Source organism: Miniopterus natalensis, chromosome 3 (genome assembly GCF_054644295.1).
Source record: "Miniopterus natalensis isolate mMinNat1 chromosome 3, mMinNat1.hap1, whole genome shotgun sequence".
Taxonomy (NCBI): domain Eukaryota; kingdom Metazoa; phylum Chordata; class Mammalia; order Chiroptera; family Miniopteridae; genus Miniopterus; species Miniopterus natalensis.
Genome location: NC_142083.1, coordinates 101,962,960 through 101,987,673, shown reverse-complemented (window position 1 = coordinate 101,987,673; position 24,714 = coordinate 101,962,960). Strand labels below are relative to the sequence as shown.

The 24,714-nt window shown below is 48.7% G+C and overlaps 1 protein-coding gene across 6 annotated transcripts in view; it reads right to left on the bottom strand.

The window, feature by feature from the left end:
• The window catches only part of TNRC6A (trinucleotide repeat containing adaptor 6A), a 171,514-nt gene that overhangs the window by 83,554 nt on the left and 63,246 nt on the right, over positions 1 to 24,714 (bottom strand). For 5 of the 6 annotated variants that reach the window (XM_087815850.1, XM_087815853.1, XM_087815851.1 and 2 more), the window contains exon 3: positions 4,256 to 4,303. In XM_087815850.1, coding sequence (XP_087671976.1) covers positions 4,256 to 4,303 — 48 coding nt within the window. Of the gene's footprint in view, positions 1 to 4,255; positions 4,304 to 4,602; positions 4,741 to 24,714 lie in introns of those variants that run through there. The other variant, XM_087815852.1, reaches the window with a different exon arrangement.

Here is a 24,714-nt window from a genome sequence, read left to right as displayed (position 1 = left end):
GTAATTTCAACAATTTAAATTATAGGCAGATTAAATGAATTACCTGGCACATTGTAAAATAAATTTAGCGTAGGGTAAACATACTGCATACGGGTAAACTTTGCTAATTTACTTTAAAGTGGTGTGGGGGGGAAGGGTGGTGGGCGAGGAGCGGGGGGCCTACACTGAGAACACGTATCACTTATGTAATACTCCTGCCAAAAAGGTCTAACCTGACTAATCACACAGAAACAGCAGACACATCCAGCTGAAGCCTGCAACCATGACTACTCTGAACTACTCCAAGGCGTCAGGCAGGACCGGGGATGAGAAGATGAGATGCTCCTTCCGCGGGGACTCGCAGGCAAGGCCACCACAGGCGGCCCCGGTGAAGGCACCGAAGCTTCAATTCAGATTTAACACATAAAAACACGTTGTTGGGACAACTTGGGAAATGTGAATGTGGACCCAGTAGACAGTAACCAAGTGGACTTCCTTGTACGTGGGGATCCCTGTTGTTCCGCAGAATGCCCTTGCTCCCAGGGGGTGCATGTGATGACGTGGCCCGGCAGAACTAATGTGGCAGATAGTGATACTCGGTAAATCTAGGCAGGCCCTGTACAGGTGTTCACTGTAGCATTCTTGCTTCTTTGCTTAGGGTTAGAATGATTTTTTAAAATTGTTAATGGAAGGGCATTTTTCCCATTGCTTTTTCAGAGAGAGTAGGAGGGAGGGGGGAGAGAAACATCAATGTAAGAGACACGGTGTAAGAGACACACATCAGCGGGCCGCCTCCCGCACATGTGCCTTAACTGGAGGCTGGGAGTGCACCCACAAGGGATGTGCCCCTACTTCTGTTCTGACCTCTATTCTGTTAGAGGCTGGGTCAATCTCCCATTCACCCAAGATGAAGGGCCATGTGTACTCAGACTCCTCTCACAACTCGTCCCAGATTGTACTTCCTCAGTATGTGACACTCTCACCTTTTCTATCCCACTTCAGTTCAGTCTTCATCACCTCTTGCCTAGATCACTAGTTATCATTTCCCTACCATCTCACTACTTTGCCGGAAAGCATGGAATAGCTCCTCAATCTGATATTCAAGAACCTCTCCATCTGTCCCACCCTTACATGCCAATCCAATCGAACTTCTCACTGCTATTTCAAAATGCCCTGTACTTTCTGGATTGTATGCTGTTACACTGCCCTTTTCTCTGCTTTTCAAAATTCATTCCATTATTTAAAGTTCAGTTCCAATAATGACCACCCCCACCTAGACATCACAGAGCCCTCTTTTGAACGCCTATCATACTGACATAAAGAGACAACTTTAATGGCCAACAATGAAGATAGTTTACCTACGGTGGTAAACTAAATTGGTCTCATGCCAATTTTACTGGCCGGGCACTGGCTGCCTGGCACTGTCCTGAGGACTTGTAACCTGGCGGAGGAATGGCAACATGGATCTGACACAGGGACCACAGCTTCCAGACAGGGGTCCACACAGTGGGGTTTATACTACATTGGTATTAGAAGATGTTTAAATTAACTGACATTAATTTAACATTTAAAGATTTAACATTAGCATGGCTACCTTCAAGAAATACAAAGGCCTAGAACAGTGGTTTCAGCTAGGGGCAATGTGGGCACCCCCCAAGGGGGCATCTGGCAGCATCTGAAGACATTTCTGATCGTCACAACTGGGTGAAGAGTGTTGCTGGCAGATGCTGAACAGTCTACGATGCACAGCGCAGAAACTACAGTAACAAACTATCTGGTCCAAAATGTCAATAGTGCCCAGGTTGAGAAACTTCGATCTAGAAGTATTGCATGTATTTGTGGGTTCTGTCTCCCCAGAGATTCAAATATTTCAAGATGAAAAAGCATGTCTCTAATCAGAGACAATACAGTCTGAAGCCAGACTGCTCCTCCCATTACCAGCAGTGTGGCCTCTGGAAAGCTACTTAACCTTTCTGTTGCCTCTAAGTCTTCATCTATAAACAGGGGTAATAAGAGCACCTATCTCAAAGAATGCTCCAAGAATCAGATGAGTTTGTTTAAAGTCTTTGGAAAAATATATTAGGCAGACATAAGCACTCAATAAATTTAGCTCCTTTCATTCCTCTCCTCCCTAGGCCTTGTCGTGCATTTGGAATATAGAAGATGCTCAAGAAACATTTACAAAGTGAACAGTGCCTGGACTTCCTGGGAAGGGCACACCTGGGCAAAGACAGAGAGACGCTCATTTGGGGAAAAGGGAGCAAAGAGGAGAGCTAAAGGTGGAAGGAAGCACCTGCCCACCTAATCACATCTCCCCCCACAGAGCACTCGTCACGTAAGAAATGTGCCCCCACAGCCCTTAGGAGACATGACCCTGTAACCTCCTGGGTACTTTCCTTTCCGTCCCTTCTGACCACTGAAGATCCTCAAGTACATAAATGAGACGGTGTATTCTTTGGACCCGTACCATCGCCGACCCTGTATTAGTTATTTATGAAATTATTATAGTCTTTCTACTAGATTGTACAAGCTTTCCATGGCTAGGGACAACACTTGACTCCTTTTTATATAACCCAAGAGGCCTACAGAACCTTAGCAACTGTCTGGCTCAAGCAAAGAGAGGCTAAGTGAACCGCCAAGAGTCAAGGTCATATTGTAACTGGCAGAGGTAGGATTCAAACTCTGATACACAGCTGATACAGAGACTCCAAGTTCTGCCTAACTGACTGCAATCACATATGAAAACTATACCTGTGGTAGAGACCACTTTTTAATGAAGTCCCAGAAAACCTCTACAGGAATTATACTGATACAGTTACCTGACAAAGCAAAGACGGAGGGAGAAATAGACCCGAACTTCATGCTCCTTTCTGCTGCTGAAATTACCCCTTAAAAACTCCACTTGTTTTATATCTTAAAACACCTTGCTTACTGGTCATGAGTTAACTTACATTAATTTAAAATAACTTTAAACACCTTGCTGAATGGTCATGAGTATTCAAGCATGGAAAAGCAGCCTGCCACATGGGCAAGCTCTGGCTCGAAAAAGCCGGTCAGCAAGGTGTTAACATATCCTTAATGGCTTTTGACAGCAAAAGTTATTTAAATGTCCAAAGAACAGTTAAGTAGGTGATGTCTGGCTTAATTACCTTTAAATGGTTCCATAACTATTTTGAATAACAGAAAATCTCTTATTTGGTAGTCACTGATGCCCACCCTTTGCCAACTGAACAGAATCTTTAATGATCACTGTAAGAAATTCCTATCTCAAAAACTCAAAGACCAGCAATTTGAAATGATTCTATATGGTAAAAAATAGTGAGGCAATTTGCATTGTGTGTTAACCTCAATATAAACCTAAAACTTACAACCATCAAGCACAAACTACATTAAGACCTGAGATAGGAGACATTTTATTTTATTCCGTTCAAGTGAAAGCAACCTGCTCACTGATCAGGTTAATCTAGAAGTTCCTCTGAATGTCCCAAAATGATGCAAAAGAAGGCAGCACATAAAAAAGGAAAAGACCGTAAGGCAGGAAACGTGAAAAAGAGTTAAACACAGTGCACTGCTCTGATGCTTAAGCAATTACAGCTCAATAATGCTAAATATTTCCGTAAAGGCATCATTTAAAACACAAAAAACTCCCTCTGTGGTGATGATTTAAGCTACCTGTGCAAAAGCACCCAGGCCTAGGAAGAATGATAACCACTTACTGGGAACATATTTTTAATTACTTTACCAGCCTATAAAAGGAGCGTAGACAGGAATGTACTTTCGAAAGAAAACAAAACGCAGTTTCAGCTTAGTAAAGTTCAAGGGCAAAGCTGGTTCCAGTGCAACAGAATCCTCCAGACTCCAGTGTTGAAAAAAAGATGCGAACACATAGTATCTTTTTATGAAGGCAACAATTTGAGTTACAAAGTAATAACGGGGAAGCCAAAACAGTTTGACAGCCCGCCATAAGGGCCGCCTCAACCGTGAGTCACACAATGCCTGCAACCACTTACAATAGTAATTAATGCACAAGTCCCCTAATTAAATCCTGAGAGGGTGCGAACGCTTTAACTAAGTTTACAAGAATTGCTTTTCGCTGCCCCCCATAACGGCAAACGCGCGTCGTCACGCAGCGCCCGCAGCCCTGCCTCCGGGATCCCGGGCCTCCGCCCCGAGGGTGCCCCTGCCGCGCAGACCGTGACCCGGGGGCTCGGGGACCCGACGGGGGGCACGCGAGGGGCACGCGCCGCGGGCGAGGGCGAGCGGGCGCCCGTCTTACCTGCTGAGATTCCTCTCTACGTCTTTGGTAGCTTTAGCTTCCAATTCTCTGGAACAGAAAGAAAAAGAAAAAGAGGGATGCGCGTGAACCGGGGCTGCTGCGGCAGAGGCGGCCCGCGGCCGGGGGAGGGGCCGCCGGGGCGGCGGGCGGCGGGGCCGCAGCCCCACGGCCGTCAGCGGGCCCCCGCCCGGCGGCCCCGGCGCCCGCCCGCGCCCGCAGCCCAGCGGCCCGCGCCCCGCCAGGCCCCAGCGCTCGGGCTGCCCGCCGCCGCCGCCGCCGCCGCGGTCGCGGGCCCTGCGGCAGCGCCCGCGGCTCCTCCCGCCGGAGGGAGGCCCCACGCCGTTCACCTCATGTGTGTAAAGTGCACGAGCGAGTGGGCGCGGCGAGGAGGCCGCGAGCCTCAAGCCCTCGGCAGCGCCGCGGGGACAGGCCCGAGCCGCCGCGCCAGCGCCATTTTCTACACCGACCCGCCGCCGCCGCCGCTACCGCCGCCGCCGCCGCCGCCGCAGGCCCCGGCCGGAAGTGGATGCCCCGCTCCCAACCCCTTCCGGGGCGCCGGCCGGCGGCCTCAAGATGGACGCCGGGCCCCTGGGCCGCAGCCCGCCGGCCGGGCCCCCGCGGCCCCCGCGGCCCCGCCCCGGGAGCCGCCGCCGAGGCGCCCGCGGAGCCAGGGCCCGCGGAGTCCCGAGCCCCGCCGCGCCCCGATCTGCCGCGAGCGCTCCCCGCGCCGCTGCGACACCAGTTCCCTTTCCTGCCGCCGCCCCTCCCCCGCCGAGTCACGCCAAAAAAAAAAAAAAAAAAAAGACAATATCCGAAACCGCAAATTCTCCCCTGCGGCAGCCCGACGGGCCCCGCGGCTGTGATTAAGTTTGACCTTGAGCCGGCTGTTTGACCTCCGCCCCCCGCCCCCGGCCTGGGCGGGGACGCGAGCCGGCGGCGAGCTGGCGGGTTTCCCGAGGCTCCCCCGCCTGCGGCCGCGCGCCCGCCCCAGCTCCCGCCAGAAAACCACCCTCGCGGCCCGGAGGCCGTTCACCGCCCAACGTGAGCGAGCCCCGGCCCGAAGGCCGGCGGGCTGGGGGCGCCCGCGCCCCGCGCCCCGCAGGGCGGGCACCGCCAGCCTCCTGCGTCTCGGGGCCCGCAGACGAATCGCGAAAATTCTGCGGCACCGACCGAAACGATCGTCCCGGTCACGCGCACCGGACGGCGGTGCACGTCGCTGTCATCTTTTATTTGACGGCTAAGGAAAGAGGCCGGCGCCCCTGACAGTGGGGGGGGTCGCGCGTGTTTTAAAGATCCCTGCGGTGGGACGGCCGCGAGGCGCCTGGGGCGGCCGGGGGGCCGGGGGGCGGGCGCCGGGCGGCTCGCGGGCCGCGCGTGGGCACCGGCGGCCCTGGCTGCCCGCGCGAGACGGGGCGCGCGGGCGGGGCGCACGAGACGGCGGCATTCACGGGCGCCGCTTCCATCCTCCAAAACGCTGTTCTTCCTAATCCGAAAATGGCTCTTCCCTGTGCTCGACATCGTCCTTACTCTGAGATAGGGGACTCCTCTCTCATCCCATTTTCCTCTTGCCGAACGGCGTCCTCCCGCCGGCTTTAAGACGTGCCCAGCTCTCCCGACTGAAAGGAAAGGACACCGCCCCGGGCGTCCGGTCCTCTCCGGGAGACGTGTAATAAACAACTGAACGAATGCACAGAAAGTCCCAGCGCACAGCACCAAAATGTTAATCTCCTTCTCTTAATGCCTCTGGCTTTTTTTTTTTTTTAAATACAATGAGAATGTGAGAAAATAACAATTTTTTTAAAAATCAGGCTTACAAACTAAAATGCAGGGGGCACCCAATAAATGGTAGTGCCTTTCCTTCTGCCATCATCCCTAGCCTCAGTTCATCCACACATATATTTGGTTTGGTTTTCTTTTATAGTTATTTCTACTTTAAATATTAAAAATTATATTTCAGTATTTCTTTAGGAGTTAAAAAAATATGAATCCATATGCTTTCACACCAGGTTTATGAATAATTTTCCACAACAGCATCAGGCAATGAAAACAGTAATACTCATCAACATTTGCACAGCTGCCACGATTAGCTAACATTTTTTAAAAATTAGGATTTCTAAGCTTTGAATAACTCAGTGTTTTGTTTTGTTTTTTTATATGTTGTTACTGGTTTCAAAGAGAGGAATGGGGGGGGGAGAAGCAATGACGACGGAGAACCGTGGGCCGCTGCTCCCGTGTGCCCCCTGCTGGTGGGGGGCGGCCGCAGCCGGGCGCCCGCCAACCCAGCCGCCGCCCCGGCGGGCTGGAGGGTCGACTCTGTGGCTCCTCCTCCTGCACGAAAACAGATTTCATACTTTGGATCCACGGGAGGCACCATTTTTATTCTACTTGAATAATCAATTAGGATAAAAACTAGAAAGAGTCCTCTATAGAGGAATGGGTTTCATTAACACAGCTCACTTAAGTCAGCCAGGACCATGTTCCACAACAAGCATAGTCCCTAGATTAAATAGATTTTTTGCAGGCCTCGTGGTTGAAGTCTATAGTTAGAGAATTTAATGTATATGATGTTAAATGCTTTTTCAATAATAACTTTTTATGGAATTGTTCAGGAAGACTCTATGACTATTTCAGAAAGGTCTTTGCTTCTCCTTAATAGGCATATAAGAAATAGAGGCTGTATAAATTTAAATAAGGCATTTTATCCATTTGTCTTTCTTTCTTGGGTTCTTAGCTTGGTTCCTGAAGTCACCAGGAAATAAATGTTCTTCCAAATGACTAGCCTAATACTTGGGAAATCATATACTTGAAAGAAGATGATTTTTTTTTCCTTCCAGGGCTTTACTATAAAATACCATCATGAGATATATATATATTAAAAACACACACATATTTTATTGATTTCAGAGAGAGGAAGGTAGGAGGGAAAGAGAGAAACATCAATGATGAGAGAGTCATTGATCGGCTGCCTCCTGCACGCCCCCTTACCGGGGATCAGCTGTTTCCTGCAACCCCAGCATGTGCCCTGACCGGGAATTGAACCGTGATCTCCTGCTTCATGGGTCAATGCTCAACCACTGAGCCACGCCGGCTGGGTGATATATGAATATTTTTTAGGTAAAATTCACTCAAAATATTTTTAAATTTAGAAGAATTTCCACAATAACATATAAATGGAAATCGAGGCATAAACATGAATAAAATTTTCTGGAGACTGTGTATTTGTTTTAAGCAAAATTTATTTGGTACTTAATATATGCCAGTCATGCACTGGTCTAAGTTAAGTGCTTTACAAATATTAACTTATTATTACTGTCCTCACATGGTCTTGTGAGCTAGGAATGCTAGAGATGAGGGTAATTAACTTGCCCAAAGTCACGTAAGTAGTGTAGTAGAGCCAGGCAATCTGGTGCCCAAGCCCACGTCACTAACTACTACCTTGTGGATCTCTTTTTCCCAACCATATTGGACTCCGCAGCCCCTTTGATAGTTATTTTATAACACCACCCCTTGCTATCCCCAAGCAGTAAACACAGATAATATAAATTGCCTAACACTCAATTTCAAAATACGTATCTAATGACTTCTCTCTGATATAAAAGAGAAACAAGGTAAAAGTAGGTATAAAAAATAAAATGTCTTTCAGCAAGCATGTGTGTGGGGTCTGCCCTGGGGCTCAGCAAGGTGGGCGATCGCTGGCCCCTACACAGCAGAGGCTCACTGGCTGTTCACACCCAAGACCTGTGGTGAGGCGGGAGATTTTTCTGGAACATAGAACAAGGTCCAGCCAAATTCTAAACAACTAGGAGACGACTGTCCCTCAATTTATCCCGTAATTGCATTCCAGGAAATTTCAGGGTGTATCACACCTGCAAAAGTGAGGGTTAGGTCCTCAGATAATTAAAAACATACCTTTTGCCTATGTGGATGTCCAGTGAGAGGGGGCCTCTCGGTTTTGTGGACTAACCTTGTCCAGCATCCACGGCTCCGAGCCACTGAGGCTTAATAGCAACCCTTGTGTGACCACCAGCGGGGCTTCGGGGCCTCTCCCCAACTCCCTGCGGCAGCGGCGAGGGGTCACTGTGCTGGGCACCGCTGGGAGCGAGCGGGGGGAGGACTGGGCCCCGGGAGCCGGACGCTCCAGCACAGACTCGGGCAAGACAGGAAGAGCAGGGTGAGGCGAGGAGGACGGGCCAGCGCCCCCAGGCTGACCTTTCCAGGCCTCGCCGGGAACTCCCCTGCGCCCTGCCGCACACGCGCCTCCCTGGGGCCTGCCCGGGCCCAGCCGGGCCTTGGGGTCAGCCCCATGGCACAGCCACTCCACCAGGTCCCCGTCCCCGGCTTCTCTCCGCTCCTTCCCTGCTTTACCACAGTGCGCTCCGAAAACCCGAGCTGCTTCCTTCCTCCTTTCTGTTGCTGTGCTGTGGTTTACATACAGTAAAGTGAACTGAAAAAGCCAATGAGTTTTGATAAATAAATACACCCATGTGGCCACTACCACAATCAATATATAGGACGCTCCCGCCACCCCAGAGAACACGTGTCCCTCTCAGTGACTCACTTGCTCTCCCCAGCGCACACACCTGGCACCAGGAAACCACTTCTCTGAGTGATGCCACCGTGAGGGGCGCCAGTCTGTTCCAGGACCTGACACTGGAAATGGGGCGATACAGGGTATGTCCTTTTGTGCCCGGCTCCTCCTGTGGGAGTCGCTCTCGTTGTTGCACGTATCAGGAGCTCATTCCTTTAATTTTATTATTATTTTTTTTTAAATATATTTTTATTGATTTCAGAGAGAGGCAGGGAGAGGGAGAGAGAGAGAGAGAAACATCAATGATGAGAGAGTCACTGATCGGCTGCCTCCTGCACGCCCCCGACTGGGGACCGAGCCCACAACCCGGGCCTGTGCCCTGACCAGGAATCGAACCCCGGTCACCTGGATCCTACGTCGATGCTCAACCGCTGAGCCACGCCCGGCCGGACAGGAGCTCATTCCCTTTAACACTGAAAAGTATCCCATTGAATGAATGCAGCAGGATTTGATTCCCACCCTCCTTTGATTGACATTTGGCCTTATTATGAATAAAGCCGCTGTGAACTCTCCTGTACAAGTCTTCTTTTGTGGACAGCAGACATATGTTTTTACTTTCCTTGGATAAATAGCTAGGAATAGAATGGCTGGTTCACAGGAGAAGGGCATTTTTTTGACTCTATAAGAAACTATAAAATGTTTCAAAAATGGTTACACCAGGCTACACGTCCAGTCCCAGGAAAGGTTCTGGTGGCTCCAGGTCCTCTCAGCCCCGCACACGTTCACTCCTCGCCTCTTAAAATCATCCCCCAAATAGCAGCCTGAGAGGCTTTTCTTAAAAGGAAAACGATCATCTTACTCTGCAGCTTGAAACAATTCAAAGGCTTCCCCGGGCTCTTGATTCAAAGCCTAACATCTTTACCACAGTCGGCCGTGTCCTTCCAGTTTGTCACCAGACACTCCCCCCACGCTCCAGACAATCCAGTTTCGCTTTCATTTCCTAACAGGTGCAGCTCCTTCACCACCCTGCTGCCGACCGTCCTCCAGCTCCTAACCCAGGTACCTGCCTCAGGAAAGACTGCCCCCTGCCTTACGGATTAGGGTCCCAGTCACTCCCTAAAGGCGCCTCTGCTTCCTCACAGCGCGAGCACGTCTGCAGGAAGCATTCCGGCCGCCACTCGTTTAATCTTTGACTCTCCAGACTCTCCGTAAGCTCCAGGAGAGCAAAGACCATGCTCCCTTGTCATCACCATGTCCTCAGCATCTAGCACAATACCCAGTACATCTGGGCCCTTAATAATATTTATTAAATGAAAACGATTTTTCCACGCTTTGCTTTTTGCCACCAAAGTGGTCTTTATAACAAGTACATCACTCAGGTCCTGCTGATGCTTAAAATCCTTGAATGGCTGTTGATATTCTACAGGATATCGTCGGAACCCTTACCACCTAACCTGCCCCGTTTCCCAGAGTTCCCAGTTTGTGCCCCAGTGACGCTGAACTGTTGGTACTTTCTGGAGTCATCAGTGCCTCTCTGACCTGAGTGCGGTCTCCTCTGAGCCGGCGCCTCCCGCACTGCCTGGCAGACTCAGGCTTCAGAGCAACGCCGAGGGTCCCTCCCGTGCCAGGCCTTCCCTGAGACTCCCCGGGGCTCAGAGTAGCATAGATGGGATTCAGGTACCAAGACTGACTAACGCTTTATTGAATCTTGACCCGAACCCCATGTTCCGGTAGGAACTCGGCCATCTAGAAAGAGCCCCTGGCCCTGACCAGTTTGGCTCCGTGGGTAGAGCACCGGCCTGCGGACCAAAGGGTCCCAGTTTGGTTCCCACCAAGGGCACGTACTCCAGTCGCAGGCTCGATCTCTGGCCCTGGTCAGGGCTTGTGCGGGTGCCAGTGCAGGAGGCAAGCAATTGATGTCTGTCTCCGTCTCTGTCTCTGTCTCTGTCTCTCCTTTCCACTCTCTATGGAAAAAGCAGTGGAAAAAGTATCCTCGAGTGAGTATTAAAAAAAAAAAGAACCCCTTGGGTACGTATGGTTGGAAACTCTCATGTTCTCATGAGATAACTTGCTTTTACCCAGTCTCCCCTGGGAGCTTGTCTCTTGTGTTCAGTGCTGTACTTCCCAGCACCTAGAGCAGTGCCCAGGGCATAGTAAACATTGAATTAATATTTGTTGAATGATGAAGATGGAATGTCATCTTTTCTCCAAGCAGTTGCACAGTGTGAGTCAAGGTGCAACACTGCTCTCCCAGGTGCCTGCTTGCTGCCATCCTGACGTCCAGCAAGACCTGCCCAGATTCGCCTAGACGTCTGCCTGGCTTCTTCAAACTGCTGGGCTTCGCTTTATCTCACAGATGCAAACAATATCCTTTCTATAATGCCCTTGTGTGCCAGCAGTCCCCCCAGGCACCTTCATTGCTCTGTTGAGGATGAAGTGGGTATTTCTCCCTCTTACCATGTCCCTCAACATTCACTGCTAAAATAATCAGTTGTTGTTTCCCTATTTTTTCCCTGAATGAAACAAGCAATGATGGCACCCTACTTTTCTTTAAGGGCCAACCTCCTTCACTCTCAGTTCATTAATTTTGATGGAGAAATGCTACGGTAATCATTTAAAGACAATGATTAAGAGAAACATCTTCAAAGCAGCCAGAGAAGAAAACATGTTACAGACCACAGAATAAAGAGTCTGGTGACAGCAGACTTCTTGTCAGAAAGCACAAGTAAGAAGCCCGTGGAACAATATATTTCAAGCATTTAAAGGGGAAAAAAAAAAGGTCAACCTAGAATTCTATTACCTGCAAAAATACTTTCAAAATTAAAGCTGAAATAAAGGCTTTTCAGAATCAGATAATCCAAAAGAATTGTCACCAGCAACCTGTACTACAAAAAAAAAAAAAAAGTTAAATGAAGCCCTTCAGACAGAAGAAAGTGAGATGAGATGGAAATCCAGTTATTTAAGGAAGTAGGAGCACTGCAAATGGTACCTAAACAGGTACATCATAGGTAAATATAAAAACATTTTTCATTAATTAAATGTCATTAAAATACAGTTGTTTAAAACAAAAATGAGAAACACGTGAATTGTGGGGTTTACAACACAGGTAGAAATAAAACATAAGACAGCACAGACTCCGGGAGGGGAAAACGGGAATTGCTCTGTAACCTCTATCTACCAAGGTGTATAATACTGCTCAAAGGCAGGCTATGAGCTAAGGTAGACGGTAAGTCAACTGCAATGAAAGGACGTATAGGCAAACCTGCAGCAACCACTAAAATAACACAATAGAGAGTTATATCAAATAAGCCAAGAAAGGAGTAAAAAGGTGTGAGGCGAGGGTCCAGCTTTGCTCTTCTGCATGTGGATATGCAGTTTGTGCATCACCGTTTGCTGAAAGACTGTCCTCTAACTATTGAATGGTTCTGACACCCTACAAAGCGGTAAAATGGAATCATAGAAATTACTCAACTACGAGTATGCATGGGGGGAAGGAAAATGGAAACAAAGAACAAATAGAAAACAAATAGGCAAATGTAAATTTAAAATCTACTAAGTCACATTAAGTGTAAGTAGTCTAAGCCTCCTAATTTAAAGTCAGAGACAGTCAGACTGGACAAATAAAGAAGGATTTATGTATATGCTTCCTATTAGAAACTCCTTTTTAAATACTAAGACACAAATAGATTAAAAGCAAAAGGATGGAAAAAGTAAACTAAGCTAACACTAATAAAAAGAAAGCTGAAGTGGTTATATTAATATCAGACAAAAGAGATTTTTGAACACAGAATATTACCAGGGGGGGAAGAGTCAATTCATCAACAGGGCTCAGTAGTCCTAAATTTATACAGCTGCTGGAAGAGCTTTAGAATATAGGAAAAGTTAGAGCACTGCAAGGAGAAATGGGCAAATCTACAACACGTAGCCAAGGGTTCTGACACCCTTCTCTCAGTATTTGCCAGGACAAGTAGACAGTGATCAGTAAGAACACAGAGTATCTGAACAACACTGTCAACCAACTCGAGCTGACATCTTAGAACACTTCATCCGAGAACACATTCCTTTCACTCACATGCAAAATATTTACCAAGATAAACAATATTCTGAGTCACAAAACAAATCTCAATATGTTAAAAAGAATTCCATCAAACACAATATGTTCTCATACCTCAATGGAATAAAATTAGAGATTAACATCAGAAAGAGATCCGTGAAATCCCTAGCGATTTGGAAACAAAACAGCACACTTTCAAATAACCCAAAGGTCGAAGGAGAAACCAAAAGGGAAATCAGAGTGGAGGAGAGATGAAGACACGGCGCCCCAGAACGTGCGGAGCGCCGCTCATGCCCCGCTCACAGGAGTCTGAACAGCGCCCAAACATCTACCTGAGCAAAGAAGGTCTGATATCAACGATCTCGGTTTCCGCCTTAAGACGCTAGGAAAAGCAAACGAAACTCAAAATAAAGAGAAGAAAGAAAACAATAAAGATTAGAGTGAAAATAAGTGAAGCAGAAAACAGAGAAATAATAAAGAAAAATCAGTGAAACCAAAATTTGAGAAGAGCAATAAAATTCATATTTTTTAGCCAGGAAAAAAAGATAGAAAATATAAAGCAGTAATATCAGAAACGAATGAGGTGATATCACCACAAATTCTGTAGGTACTAAAGTGATAATAAGGGACTATCACGAACCAGTTTATGCCAAAAAATTCATCAATTTGTAAAGTGGACAAATGCTTTGAAAGGCACAAACTACAAAAGCTCACTCAAGAAGAGACAAATTAGCTAAATAGTCTTATATCTACTTAAAATTTTAACTTTGTAGTTAAAAACTTTGTCACGAAGAAAACTCCAGGTCCAGATGGCTTTATTTATTCTACCAAAATTTAAGGAAATAAATAATACAAAGTCTACCAAACTATTCCAGAAATTAAATAAAGAGAAGGCATATTTCCCAATTACTTCTATGCGATCAACATTACTCTAGTACCAAAGACTAAGGCATTGTAAAAAAAAAAGAAAAAGAAAAAGAAAAAGAAAAAACAAAACCAAACCACAGACCATCGCTAATGAACACAAATTTAAAGCAAAAACAAAACAAAACAGAAAACACCCATCATATACACATACGACAATAGTTCACAACCAAGCGGTGTTATCCCAGAAATGCAACTAATGTAATTTTTCAAATTGTAAAACTAAAAAGGAAACACTGTATGATCATCTCCATACATGCAGAGAAAGTTTTCAACAAAATGCAATATTCATTCCTGATTTAAAAAACAAAACAAAATTAAGCCTCATGGCAAACTAGAAATAGAAAGAAACTTCCTCAACACAATGAAGGCATCTACAACAATTCTACAGCTGACGCCATACTCAGTGACGAAATGCTGAATGTTTTCCCTCTAATACCAGGAAGAAGACAAACCTGCCTGCTCGCATCTCTTCTGTCCAACATTGTTCTGGGGGCTCTGGCTGATGCAAAAGCTTGGAAAGAAAGAAGTACAACTGTCTTTATTCACACATAGCATTTCATCTATACAGAAAATTCTATAGCATCTACAAAACAACACCACTAGATTTAATAAGTGAGTTGCGCAGAGTTGTAGAATACAAAAGCAATATTTAAAAAATCAATTTAGCCCGGCCAGTGTAGCTCAGCAGTTGAGCATCGACCTAGGATCCAGGAGATCGAGGTTCGATTCCCTGACAGGGCACATACCCAGGTTGTGGGCTCAATCCCCGGAGAGGGGCGTGCAGGAGGCAGCCGATCAGTGACTCTCACCATTGATGTTTCTCTCTCTCTCTCCCTCTCCCTTCCTCTCTCTGAAATCAATAAAGATATATTTTTTAAAATAATAAGAAAAAGTAAAGTTTGCCACAATGATGGACTCTTTGTTTCACAAACAATTTGTCTGTGGCAAGTCATGCTGTTTGATACCATTTTACCCAGGGTAGGCCACCTATCAAAATTGAAGTCAACCCAGCCCTGGCTGAGTAGCTCTGTTGTTAGAGTGTTGTCTGGATACGCCAAGGTTGCAGGTTCGATTCCCAGTCAGGGCATACACAAGAATCAACCAATGAATGCATCAATAAGTGGAACAACAAATCTCCCTCTCTCTCAAAATCAATAAATTTAAAAACAAATGGAGTCAATCCTCTCAAGCCCTGCTGCTGCTTTACCAACTAAGTTTATGTAATATTCTAAATCCTTTATTGTCATTTCAGTCATCTTCATGGCATCTTCCCTGGCAGTAAATTCCATCTCAAGAAACCACTTTCTTTGTTCATCCATGAGAAGAACTCCTCCTCCATTAAAGTTCCATCATGAGACTACAGCAACTCAGCAACATCTTCAGGCTCCACTTCTAACTCTAGTTCTCTTGCTGTTTCTACCACATCTGCAGTTACTCTTCCACTGAAGCCTTGGACCCCTGAAAGCCACCCATAAGGGTTGGAATCAACTGCTTCCTAACTCCTGTTAATGTAGATATTCTGACCTCTTTCCATGAATCACAAGTGTCCTTAATGGCATCTGGTATGGTGAATTACTTCCAGAAGGATTTCTTTTTCTTTTCGCTGTTTTGTTTTTTAATCTTTATTGTTGAGAGGATTACAGACATCCCCTATTTTTCCTCCATTGCCCCCTTCCACCCAGTTCCCGCCCCACCCTGGGCCTTCTCTACCTTATTGTCTGTGTCCATGGATTAGGCATATATAAGTTCTTTGCTTAATCTCTGCCCACCTTCCCTGGCCCCTCCCCTCTGAGATCCCTCAGTCTGTGCCATGCTTCCATGCCTCTGGGCCTATTTTGTACATCGGTTTATTTTGTTCATTAGATTCCACACATAAGTGAGATTATGTGATACTTTCCAATTTACTTTGCCTGGATCTATCAGAAGAATTACTGTCTATGGTAGCTATAGCCCTACAAAATTTATCTCTTAAATAATAAGACTTGGAAGTTGAAATTACTCTTTGATCCATGGGCTACAGAATGGATGTTGTGTTAGCAGGCATGAAAACAACTTTAATATTGTTTTTATCTCCATCAGAGCTCTTTGATGACCAGGTACCTTGTTAATGAGCAGGAATAAAAGGGATCTTTTTTTCTGAGCAGTAAGTCTCAACAGTGGGCTTAAAATATTCAGTAAACCACATCGAAAACAGATGTGCTGTCCTTCGGGCTTTGTTGTTCCATTTGTAGAGCACAAGCAGAGTAAATTTAGCATAATTCTTCAGGGCCCTGGGATGGTAAATGAGCATGGGCTTCCACTTAAAGTCACTAGCTGCATTAGCCTCTAACAAGAGAGTCAGCCTGTCCTCTACAGCTTTGATGTCAGGCATTGGCTTCTCCTCTCTGGCTATGGAAGTCCGAGATGGCATCTTCTTCCAAAATGAGGCTGTTTCGTCTACATTAAAAATATGTGGTTAATGGAAACCCCTTCATCATCTGAGGTAGATCTTCTGGATAACTTGCCGCATCTTCTCCATCGGCACTTGCTGCTTCAACTGGCTCTGCTATGTTAATGGAGACGGCTTCTTTCCTTAAACCTCATGAACAGACCTCTGCTAGCTTCCAACTTTCCTTCTGCAGCTTCCTCACCTCTCTCAGCCTCCACAGATTTGAAGAGTTAGGGCCTTGTTCTGGATTAGGTTTTGGCTTCTGGGAATGTTGTGGCTGGTTTGATCTATCTGGACCCCTAAAACTTTCTCCATATCAGCAATAAGGCTGTTCACTTTCTTATCATTTGTGTGTTCACTGGAGTAACAATTTTACTTTCCTTCAAGAACTTTCCCTTTGCATTCACAACTTGGCTATTGGTACAAGAGGCCTGACTTTCAGCCTGTCTCTGTTTTGACAAGCCTTCCTCACTAAGCTTAATCATTAAGCTTCCTCATTAAGCTTAATCATTTCTAGCTTTCGATTTAAAGTGAGAGACATGTAGTCACATGTACTCATTCGGACACTTAGAGGCCACTGTGGGGTTATTAATTGGCCTACTTTTGGTAATCTTGTGTCTCAGGGAATAGGGAGGCCTGAGAGAGAGTGAGAGTGAGAGTGAGAGAGAGAGAGAGAAGGAGGAAAGGCCAGTTGGTGAAGCAGTCAGAACACAAACAACATTTATTAAGTTTGCTATCTTATATGGGTATAGTCCATGGGCCCCTAAAACAATTATAAAAGTAACATAAAAAATAACTGAGCATAGGTCACATAACAAATATAGTAATAATGGGGAACATTTGAAATATTGCAAGAATTACCAAAATATGACACAGAGACATGAAATGAGCAGAAGCTGTTGGAAAAATAGTGACAATAGACTTGCTCAATGCAGGGTGGCCACCAAACTTTGATTTGTAAAAACAGGGTATCTGGGAAGCACAGTGAAGCGGGGCACAGTAAAACGAGGGATGACTGTACTCTCCTCCCAGACGTATTTGGGTCTATTTCTAGATTCTAATCTGCTTCATTAATTGGCCTTTCTCTTCATGTACCAGCACAAACCTCTATTCATCAATGCAGCTTTATACGACACTTCAATGCATCCAAGGGCTAATCCCTCTTTATTACTTTCCCTTTTCAGAATTTTCCTGGCTAGCCTCACTTGTTTATTTTTCCATGTGAACTTTAGACTCAGTGAGTCTACTTCCAAAAAACTTCATAGTGTATTTTTTATTGATATAAAACTAAACATAAAGGTTAATTTAAAGACGATATGCATCTTTACACCATTAAATCTTCTTATTGATGAACAGGGTATGTATTTTCACTTGCTCTTTTACCTTGCTTCATTTTTGTTGTTGCTGATTTTGTCCAGTGGGTGTTGGTGCTTTTTTAAAGTGCAACTGTTGCTTCTCTTTTGTTTTCAAGCTTTTTTTTTTAAACATAGAGGTGCTATTGATTTTGGATCTTAGTTTTATTTTTCCAATCTTACCCTTGGATTGTCTAGATATGAAATCGTATTACCTGGAAATAAGCATCATATTGTCTTCACTTTGCAATTCTTAAACTTATATTTTAACCTTGGTACATCTACAACAGTGTTAAGTGGCAGTGGCAATATTACTTTTCTTACCTTCCTCCTAACTTTAATGGAAAATGTTTCTAGTGCTCCAACCTTAAACATGATGCATTTTCAAATTTAAATGTGTTTTATATCATGTTGATATTGGGTGTTGAATTTTATTAAGTACCCTTTAGTCCCTAAGGAGGGTAATGTAGTCATTTAACCAGCGTTGAGTTCCTCTAGTACCAACAGAGTCTGTATCACAGAGTTTGAGCAGCCAGGCTGACCGGCTCAAATCCCAAATCTCCCACTTACTATATGTGTGGCCTTGGCAAGTTTCTCAGTCTCTCTGTGCCCTTGTTGCCTCCTTTCTAAAACAGAGTCAACAATACCACCTAGCTCAAAGAACTGTTGCAGCATATAAATGAATAAATATATATAAGGTCCTCCGGCAGAGCCCAGTTTACAGTAAATGCTCTATAAGTATCAGTCATTACAATTGCATTCTTGGAATAACCTTAATTGCAGTGCTGAGCTTTTTTTCCTGTTTAAATAAACTTAGTTATTTCTGTATGGAAGTATAACATGCATCTAGAAAAGTGCAAAGCTGGATGAACTACTACCAAAGCAAACACACATGCAACTAACTTCATCCCAAAAGACTCCCACACCCCTCCCCATAGGAGGCCACCACCCTTGTTGCTAACAGGTTGTGGCATATTGTGATTTTAAAGTGCTACTGGATTCTGGTTTGTGTATCAATATGCTGTACCAATCGCATTAGGAAGGGTTAAATAAATGGAAGGACATCCGGAAGACTTAATGTTGTTAAGATGACAACACTGCTCAAACTGATTGAGAGATTTAACACAATCTGTCCTTGAATTCCAGGTATATTCTTTATAGAAACTGACAAGCCAACCCTAATATTTATAAGGAAATGTAAGGAATCCAGGATAGCCAAAACCATTTAGAAAGTGAACAAAGTTAGAGGACTCGCATTTCTCGATTTCAAAAGTTACTACAAAACCTAGTATTTAAACAGTTTGATGCTGATGAAGGGATAGACATATAGATCAATGGAGTAGAATTGAGAATCCAGAAACAAAGCCTCACATTTATGATGAATTGATTTTTAGCAAGAATGTTGAAATAATTTAATGGGGAAAGAGTAGTTTTTTCAACACATGGTGATGGGATAGCAGGATCCTCAATGCAAAAGAATGAAGTCTGATCCCTATCTGATGCCATGTACAAACATTCACTCAAGATGGATCGAAGGCCTAAATGTAAGAGTGAAAACTGTAACACTCTTAGAAGAAAACTTAGAAGTAATCTTTATAATCTTGGATTTGCAATGGTTTCTTAGATGTGACACCAAAAGCACAAGCAACAAAACAGGCAAATTAAATATATAGATTGAATTTCATCAAAACTAGAGACTTTTGTGCATCAAAAGATACTACCAATTAAGTGAAAAGGCAATCCACATGAGAGGAAACATGTGCAAATTATATATTTTACGAGGAACTTGTATCTAGAAAATAAATACAACTCAATAATAAAAGGACATATAACCCAAATAAGAAATGTGCAAAGGATCCATGTGGACATTTCCTCAAGGAAGAGGCACAAAGGGCCAATAAGCTCATGAAAACATGCTCACCATGGCTAGTCATCAGGGACACAGTGAAAACCACAGGGAGGCGTCCATAGCTAGGATGGCCATGATAAAAAGGACGGCTCGTAACAAACGCTGAGGAGAACGTGTAGAAATAGGAACCCTCTTACCCTGCTGGTGGGAACGTAAAGTAGAGCAACCACTTTGGAAAACAGTCTGGCAGTTCTCAGAAAGTTAAACAGTGAGTTATCATAGGCCCATCAACCCCATGGCCAAGTATATTCCCAAGAGAAATTAAAACACGTTCACACAGACGCTTGTACAGAATGCCTGTAACAGTTCCAGTCACAACAGTCAAGCAGAAACCACTCAGATGTCCACCAGCTGATGATAAATAGAATACATCCACTCAACGGAATATTATTTGGTCATGAAAAAGTGGAGCGCTGATTGGGGGGGGCGGGTCTTGGACACACCGCGCTAAGTGAAAGAAGCCGGTGGGGAAACGTGGCGTGTTCCATGAGTCCATGGGTAGGAAGGGCCAAGAACAGGAACCCTGCAGAATCACAACGTGGAACAGTGGTTGCCTGGGGCTGGCGCGGGGACTGGGGGGCTGGGGAACCAAGGAACTGGGGGTTCTTTTCGGGGGGATGAAAGTGTTCCCGCAGGATTGCGGTGGGGTTGCACAGCTCCGTGAGCACGTGGAAACCACGGATTCCCACACTGCCCGTGTGGATTGCGGGGTGCGTGGGTCGTGTCTCGATTACGCGGTTCCCCAGCCGGCTGTCGGCCGCCAGCGCCGGCTGCCCCGCGTGCCCGCTGAGCTGGAAGGACTGACGGAGCTTAGGCGCAAAGCTGGGCAGCGGGGCGCTGTGCGGACGGCCCCGCGGGCACAGGCGGGGAGGCCGCGGGGCGGGGCGGGGCCGGGGGGCAGCGGGGGGCGCTGAAGGAGGGAACCCGGTTGGTGGCCCCGCGGCCGTGCGGGAGTCGGCGCAGCGGCCTCGCCCTCCCGGGCGGGGGCGGCCAGGGCGCCCTGGGGCGCGGTCCGGGGAGCGCGGAGCGTCTTCCGTCCTGGCCCCGTCCCGTCCCGTCCCGTCGGGAAGGCAGGCGCAGTCAGCTGTGAAAACCGGGGCGAGCGAGCGCGGCGGGTCTGCGAAGCGGGCAGGCTCCCGGAGCTCAGCGCGGGCGGGCGGGCGGGCGGGCGGGAGGGACGGGCGCAGTCCTCGGGCGGCGGGGTCACCTCTGCCGCGGCCGCGGCCGGTCCTGCCGAGTTACTCACAGTTTGGCTTAGAGCCCCGGCCGGACGTCTCCTCGGCACCGGCGCGCCTGGCAGCCGCCCTCCCAGAACTGAATGTTCCTCCCCAGCAGGGCGCTCCACGCCGCCCCGCCTCGCCCGGCGCTCGCCAGCTCAGCCTGGGGTGAGCTCCGCCTGGCACCGCCCGCGGGCCGGCGACGGGCACTTCCCGAGAGCGCGCGGAGTGGGCCAGGGAACCGCGGCGCATCGTCGGCCACGGAGCCGGGCGCGGGAGACTGGTGGTTGGCCAGGTGGTTGGCCAAAGACGCTAGAAAAGGCGTTTGACGTGTTGGAGGGTGGGACGCGCCTACAGCAGCGGGGTTGGGGCGCGGGGTGGAAATGCATGTGGGGTATTCCCCACTGGCGAAGGCTGGCCAGGCAGGCGCGGCACCCACCCCCTTGACCCTCCTTACTGAGCACAGACAATGGAGACCCACCACCTTGACCCTAGTTTCTGAGCACAGCCAGTCCAGACCCGTCACCTTGACCCTAGTTACTGAGCACAGCCAATAGAAACCCATCACCTGGACCCTAGTTTCTGAGCACAGCCAATAGAGACCCACCACCTTGAGCCTCCTAACTGAGCACAGCCAGTCAAGACCCATCACTTGACCCTAGTTACTGAGCACAGCCAATAGAGACCCACCACCTTGACCTTAGTTACTGAGCACAGCCAATAGAGACCCATCACCTTGACCCTAGTTACTGAGCACAGCCAATAGAGACCCATCACCTTGACCCTAGTTACTGAGCACAGCCAATAGAGACCCATCACCTTGACCCTAGTTACTGAGCACAGCCAATAGAGACCCATCACCTTGACCCTAGTTACTGAGCACAGCCAATAGAGACCCATCACCTTGACCCTAGTTACTGAGCACAGCCAATAGAGACCCATCACCTTGACCTTAGTTACCGAGCAGAGCCAGTAGAGGCCCTTCACGTTGATCCTAGTTACTGAGCACAGCCAATCAAGACCCATCACCTGGACCCTACTTACTGAGCACAGCCAATGGAGACCGGCAGCCCATTAGGGTTCAGGAGCATAGCAGGAGGAAGAGAAGAGGGGGAGGGAACCTCAGGGACGCCTTCGGACCGGAGCTATTCTGATACTGGGGTTACAGCTGGTCAAAGTCGCTGGACCAGGAGGCGCAGGGTTCCTGGTTCTAGAGGGGCAGGACAAAGGGAGGTGGATCCAGCGGCGCATATAGGTGGAGGCTGTCTCTGCTCCTTACTTGCCGTGTGACACTAACTTTGTCACATTGCTTAGCCTCCCAGAGCCTCAGCCTCCACGTCTGAGATGAGAATGAGTAATGCCCGTCCCCGGGGCTGGCTGCTAGAGTGAGGATGCGGGTGGCGCCCGACACAGCGCTTTCTTGTCCCCCTCGGGGCCTTTGTATTTGTCATTCTCTCAGAAGCACACTTCACACAGCCCGCTGTGCCCGTCCGGATGTCCCCTGGTCGTCCTGCAGCCCGCGTCCTTCTGGGTTGGGGTCCGGCCTTGCGGTGGCGCAGCCCCGCGCCCGCTCGCCCCGGGCAGGGCGCAGCACAGCCCTCCGCGCGCCCGCTCGCCCCCGGGCAGGGCTCAGCACAGCCCTCCGCGCCCCCTCTCACCCCTGGGCAGGGCTCAGCACAGCCCTCCGCGCCCCCTCTCACCCCTGGGCAGGGCGCAGCACAGCCCTCCGCGCCCCCTCTCACCCCCGGGCAGGGCGCAGCACAGCCCTCCGCGCCCCCTCTCACCCCCGGGCAGGGCGCAGCACAGCCCTCCGCGCGCCCGCTCGCCCCGGACAGGGCGCAGCACAGCCCTCCGCGCCGCCTCTCACCCCCGGGCAGGGCGCAGCACAGCCCTCGGCTCGCCCGCTCGCCCCCCGGGCAGGGCGCAGCACAGCCCTCCGCGCCCCCTCTCACCCCCGGGCAGGGCGCAGCACAGCCCTCCGCGCCCCCTCTCCCCCCCGGGCAGGGCGCAGCACAGCCCTCCGCGCCCCCTCTCACCCCCGGGCAGGGCGCAGCACAGCCCTCCGCGCCGCCTCTCACCCCCGGGCAGGGCGCAACACAGCCCTCGGCTCGCCCGCTCGTCCCCCGGGCAGGGCGCAGCACAGCCCTCCGCGCCCCCTCTCCCCCCCGGGCAGGGCGCAGCACAGCCCTCGGCTCGCCCGCTCGCCCCCCGGGCAGGGCGCAGCACAGCCCTCCGCGCCCCCTCTCACCCCCGGGCAGGGCGCAGCACAGCCCTCCGCGCCCCCTCTCACCCCCGGGCAGGGCGCAGCACAGCCCTCCGCGCCCCCTCTCACCCCCGGGCAGGGCGCAGCACAGCCCTCCGCGCCCCCTCTCACCCCCGGGCAGGGCGCAGCACAGCCCTCCGCGCCCCCTCTCACCCCCGGGCAGGGCGCAGCACAGCCCTCCGCGCCCCCTCTCCCCCCCCGGGCAGGGCGCAGCACAGCCCTCCGCGCGCCCGCCCTGGGTCTGCGGAGGCAGGAGCGGAGCCTCGCCGGCCGCCGGATCCCAGGTCCCGGCGCACGCCCGGAATCAACAAGTGTGTTGATGAAATGAGTTTTTATATTTAGTTTTATTTTTTTTTTAAATTATCTTTATGGATTTCAGAGAGAGGAAGGGAGAGAGAGAGAAACATCAATGATGAGAGTCATTGATGGATTGCCTCCCGCACGCCTCCCAGTGGGGTGGAGCCCGCAACCCCGGCATGTGCGCTGACCGGGCATCGCGCCGAGATCTCCTGGATCCTAGGTCCACCCTCAACCGCTGAGCCACGCTGGCCGGGTGATGAAATGAGGTTTTGAAGATTAAATGAAATAATGAACATTTATTCCCTGCCTCCCAAACCACACTAACAAGGGAGTAAAAGTAGGAACTTGGCAGGCTACTTGTCCACCTTCTACCCTTCCTACCAGCTCTTTTGCTTTTCTTAAAATTCTCCCCAAACATTATGGGGAGACCCCAGGGAAGAGCGCATACACTCTGGATACAGAATGCATGGCTTCCAGTCTGGATCTACCACTTAGCAACTCCATGATCCACCCTGCCTGTGCCTCAGTTTACTCATTCATGAAATGAGTCGGTGAGGTGCTAAGGAGAGTCAATAAACTGTTGACTACATGCTTGTCACAGTGCCTGGAACACAGAAACACCTTGCGAGTATTGAATAAGTATCTGGAAAATGCCCCCCACACTAGTCCTCCTGGCCGCCCTGCACGTCCCTTCTCCCCCACTCCAACTGTCTGCGATGATCCCCAACGCTGTCGGTGCCAAAAGTGGCACCTAATCCGGTCTTGCAGGGTTCAACCTCTGCGCAGGGGTTGGACCACGATCGCTGCACTCCTGTGATCACTGCAGCTATGCTTCTCACACTTTGGTGTCCCTATGACCCAACTGAAGGACTTGTAGGCTCTGACTGGGACACGGGCCAGCCTGAGATTCTGCATCGAACAGGCTCCCTGGTGATGCTGATGTGGTAGGTCCACATTTTACTTAACTAGGACCTAAACAATAAGGATTCGTTTTTCTCACAAATCTGTGAGCAACAACCATATTAGAAAGAGGGTTAAAAGTAAATAAATAAATAGATACCCAGACGTAGGTAGTTTTTGCCATAGTTTCAGCATTTTCATGTTATCAGGGTCTGTGTCTCTGTGATTCTCTTGGCCACAAAATAGCTGCTTCAGCTCCAGCCACCAAGTCCATGATCAAGGCAGAAAGAAGGGGAATGGATAAAGAGGAGGCCCAGTTTTGAGTGTGCCTTTTCAATACAAAAGCAGAGCTCTGCTTACATCTCATTGGCAAGAATGCTTTCGCGTGGTCACCACTAGCTTCAAGCAAGGATGGGAAGGTGTTTGGCCACAGTCCCGGATATGAGGTAAGCAACTGTCAATATCAGCCACAGTCTGTGCTTATGCGCAGTCATGTACACACCATTTCTTGTGCTCTCAGATTACAGGATTGATAAAATAGTATCTCCCCTCCTCTAGGGCTCAAACCTGTGACTGCAGTG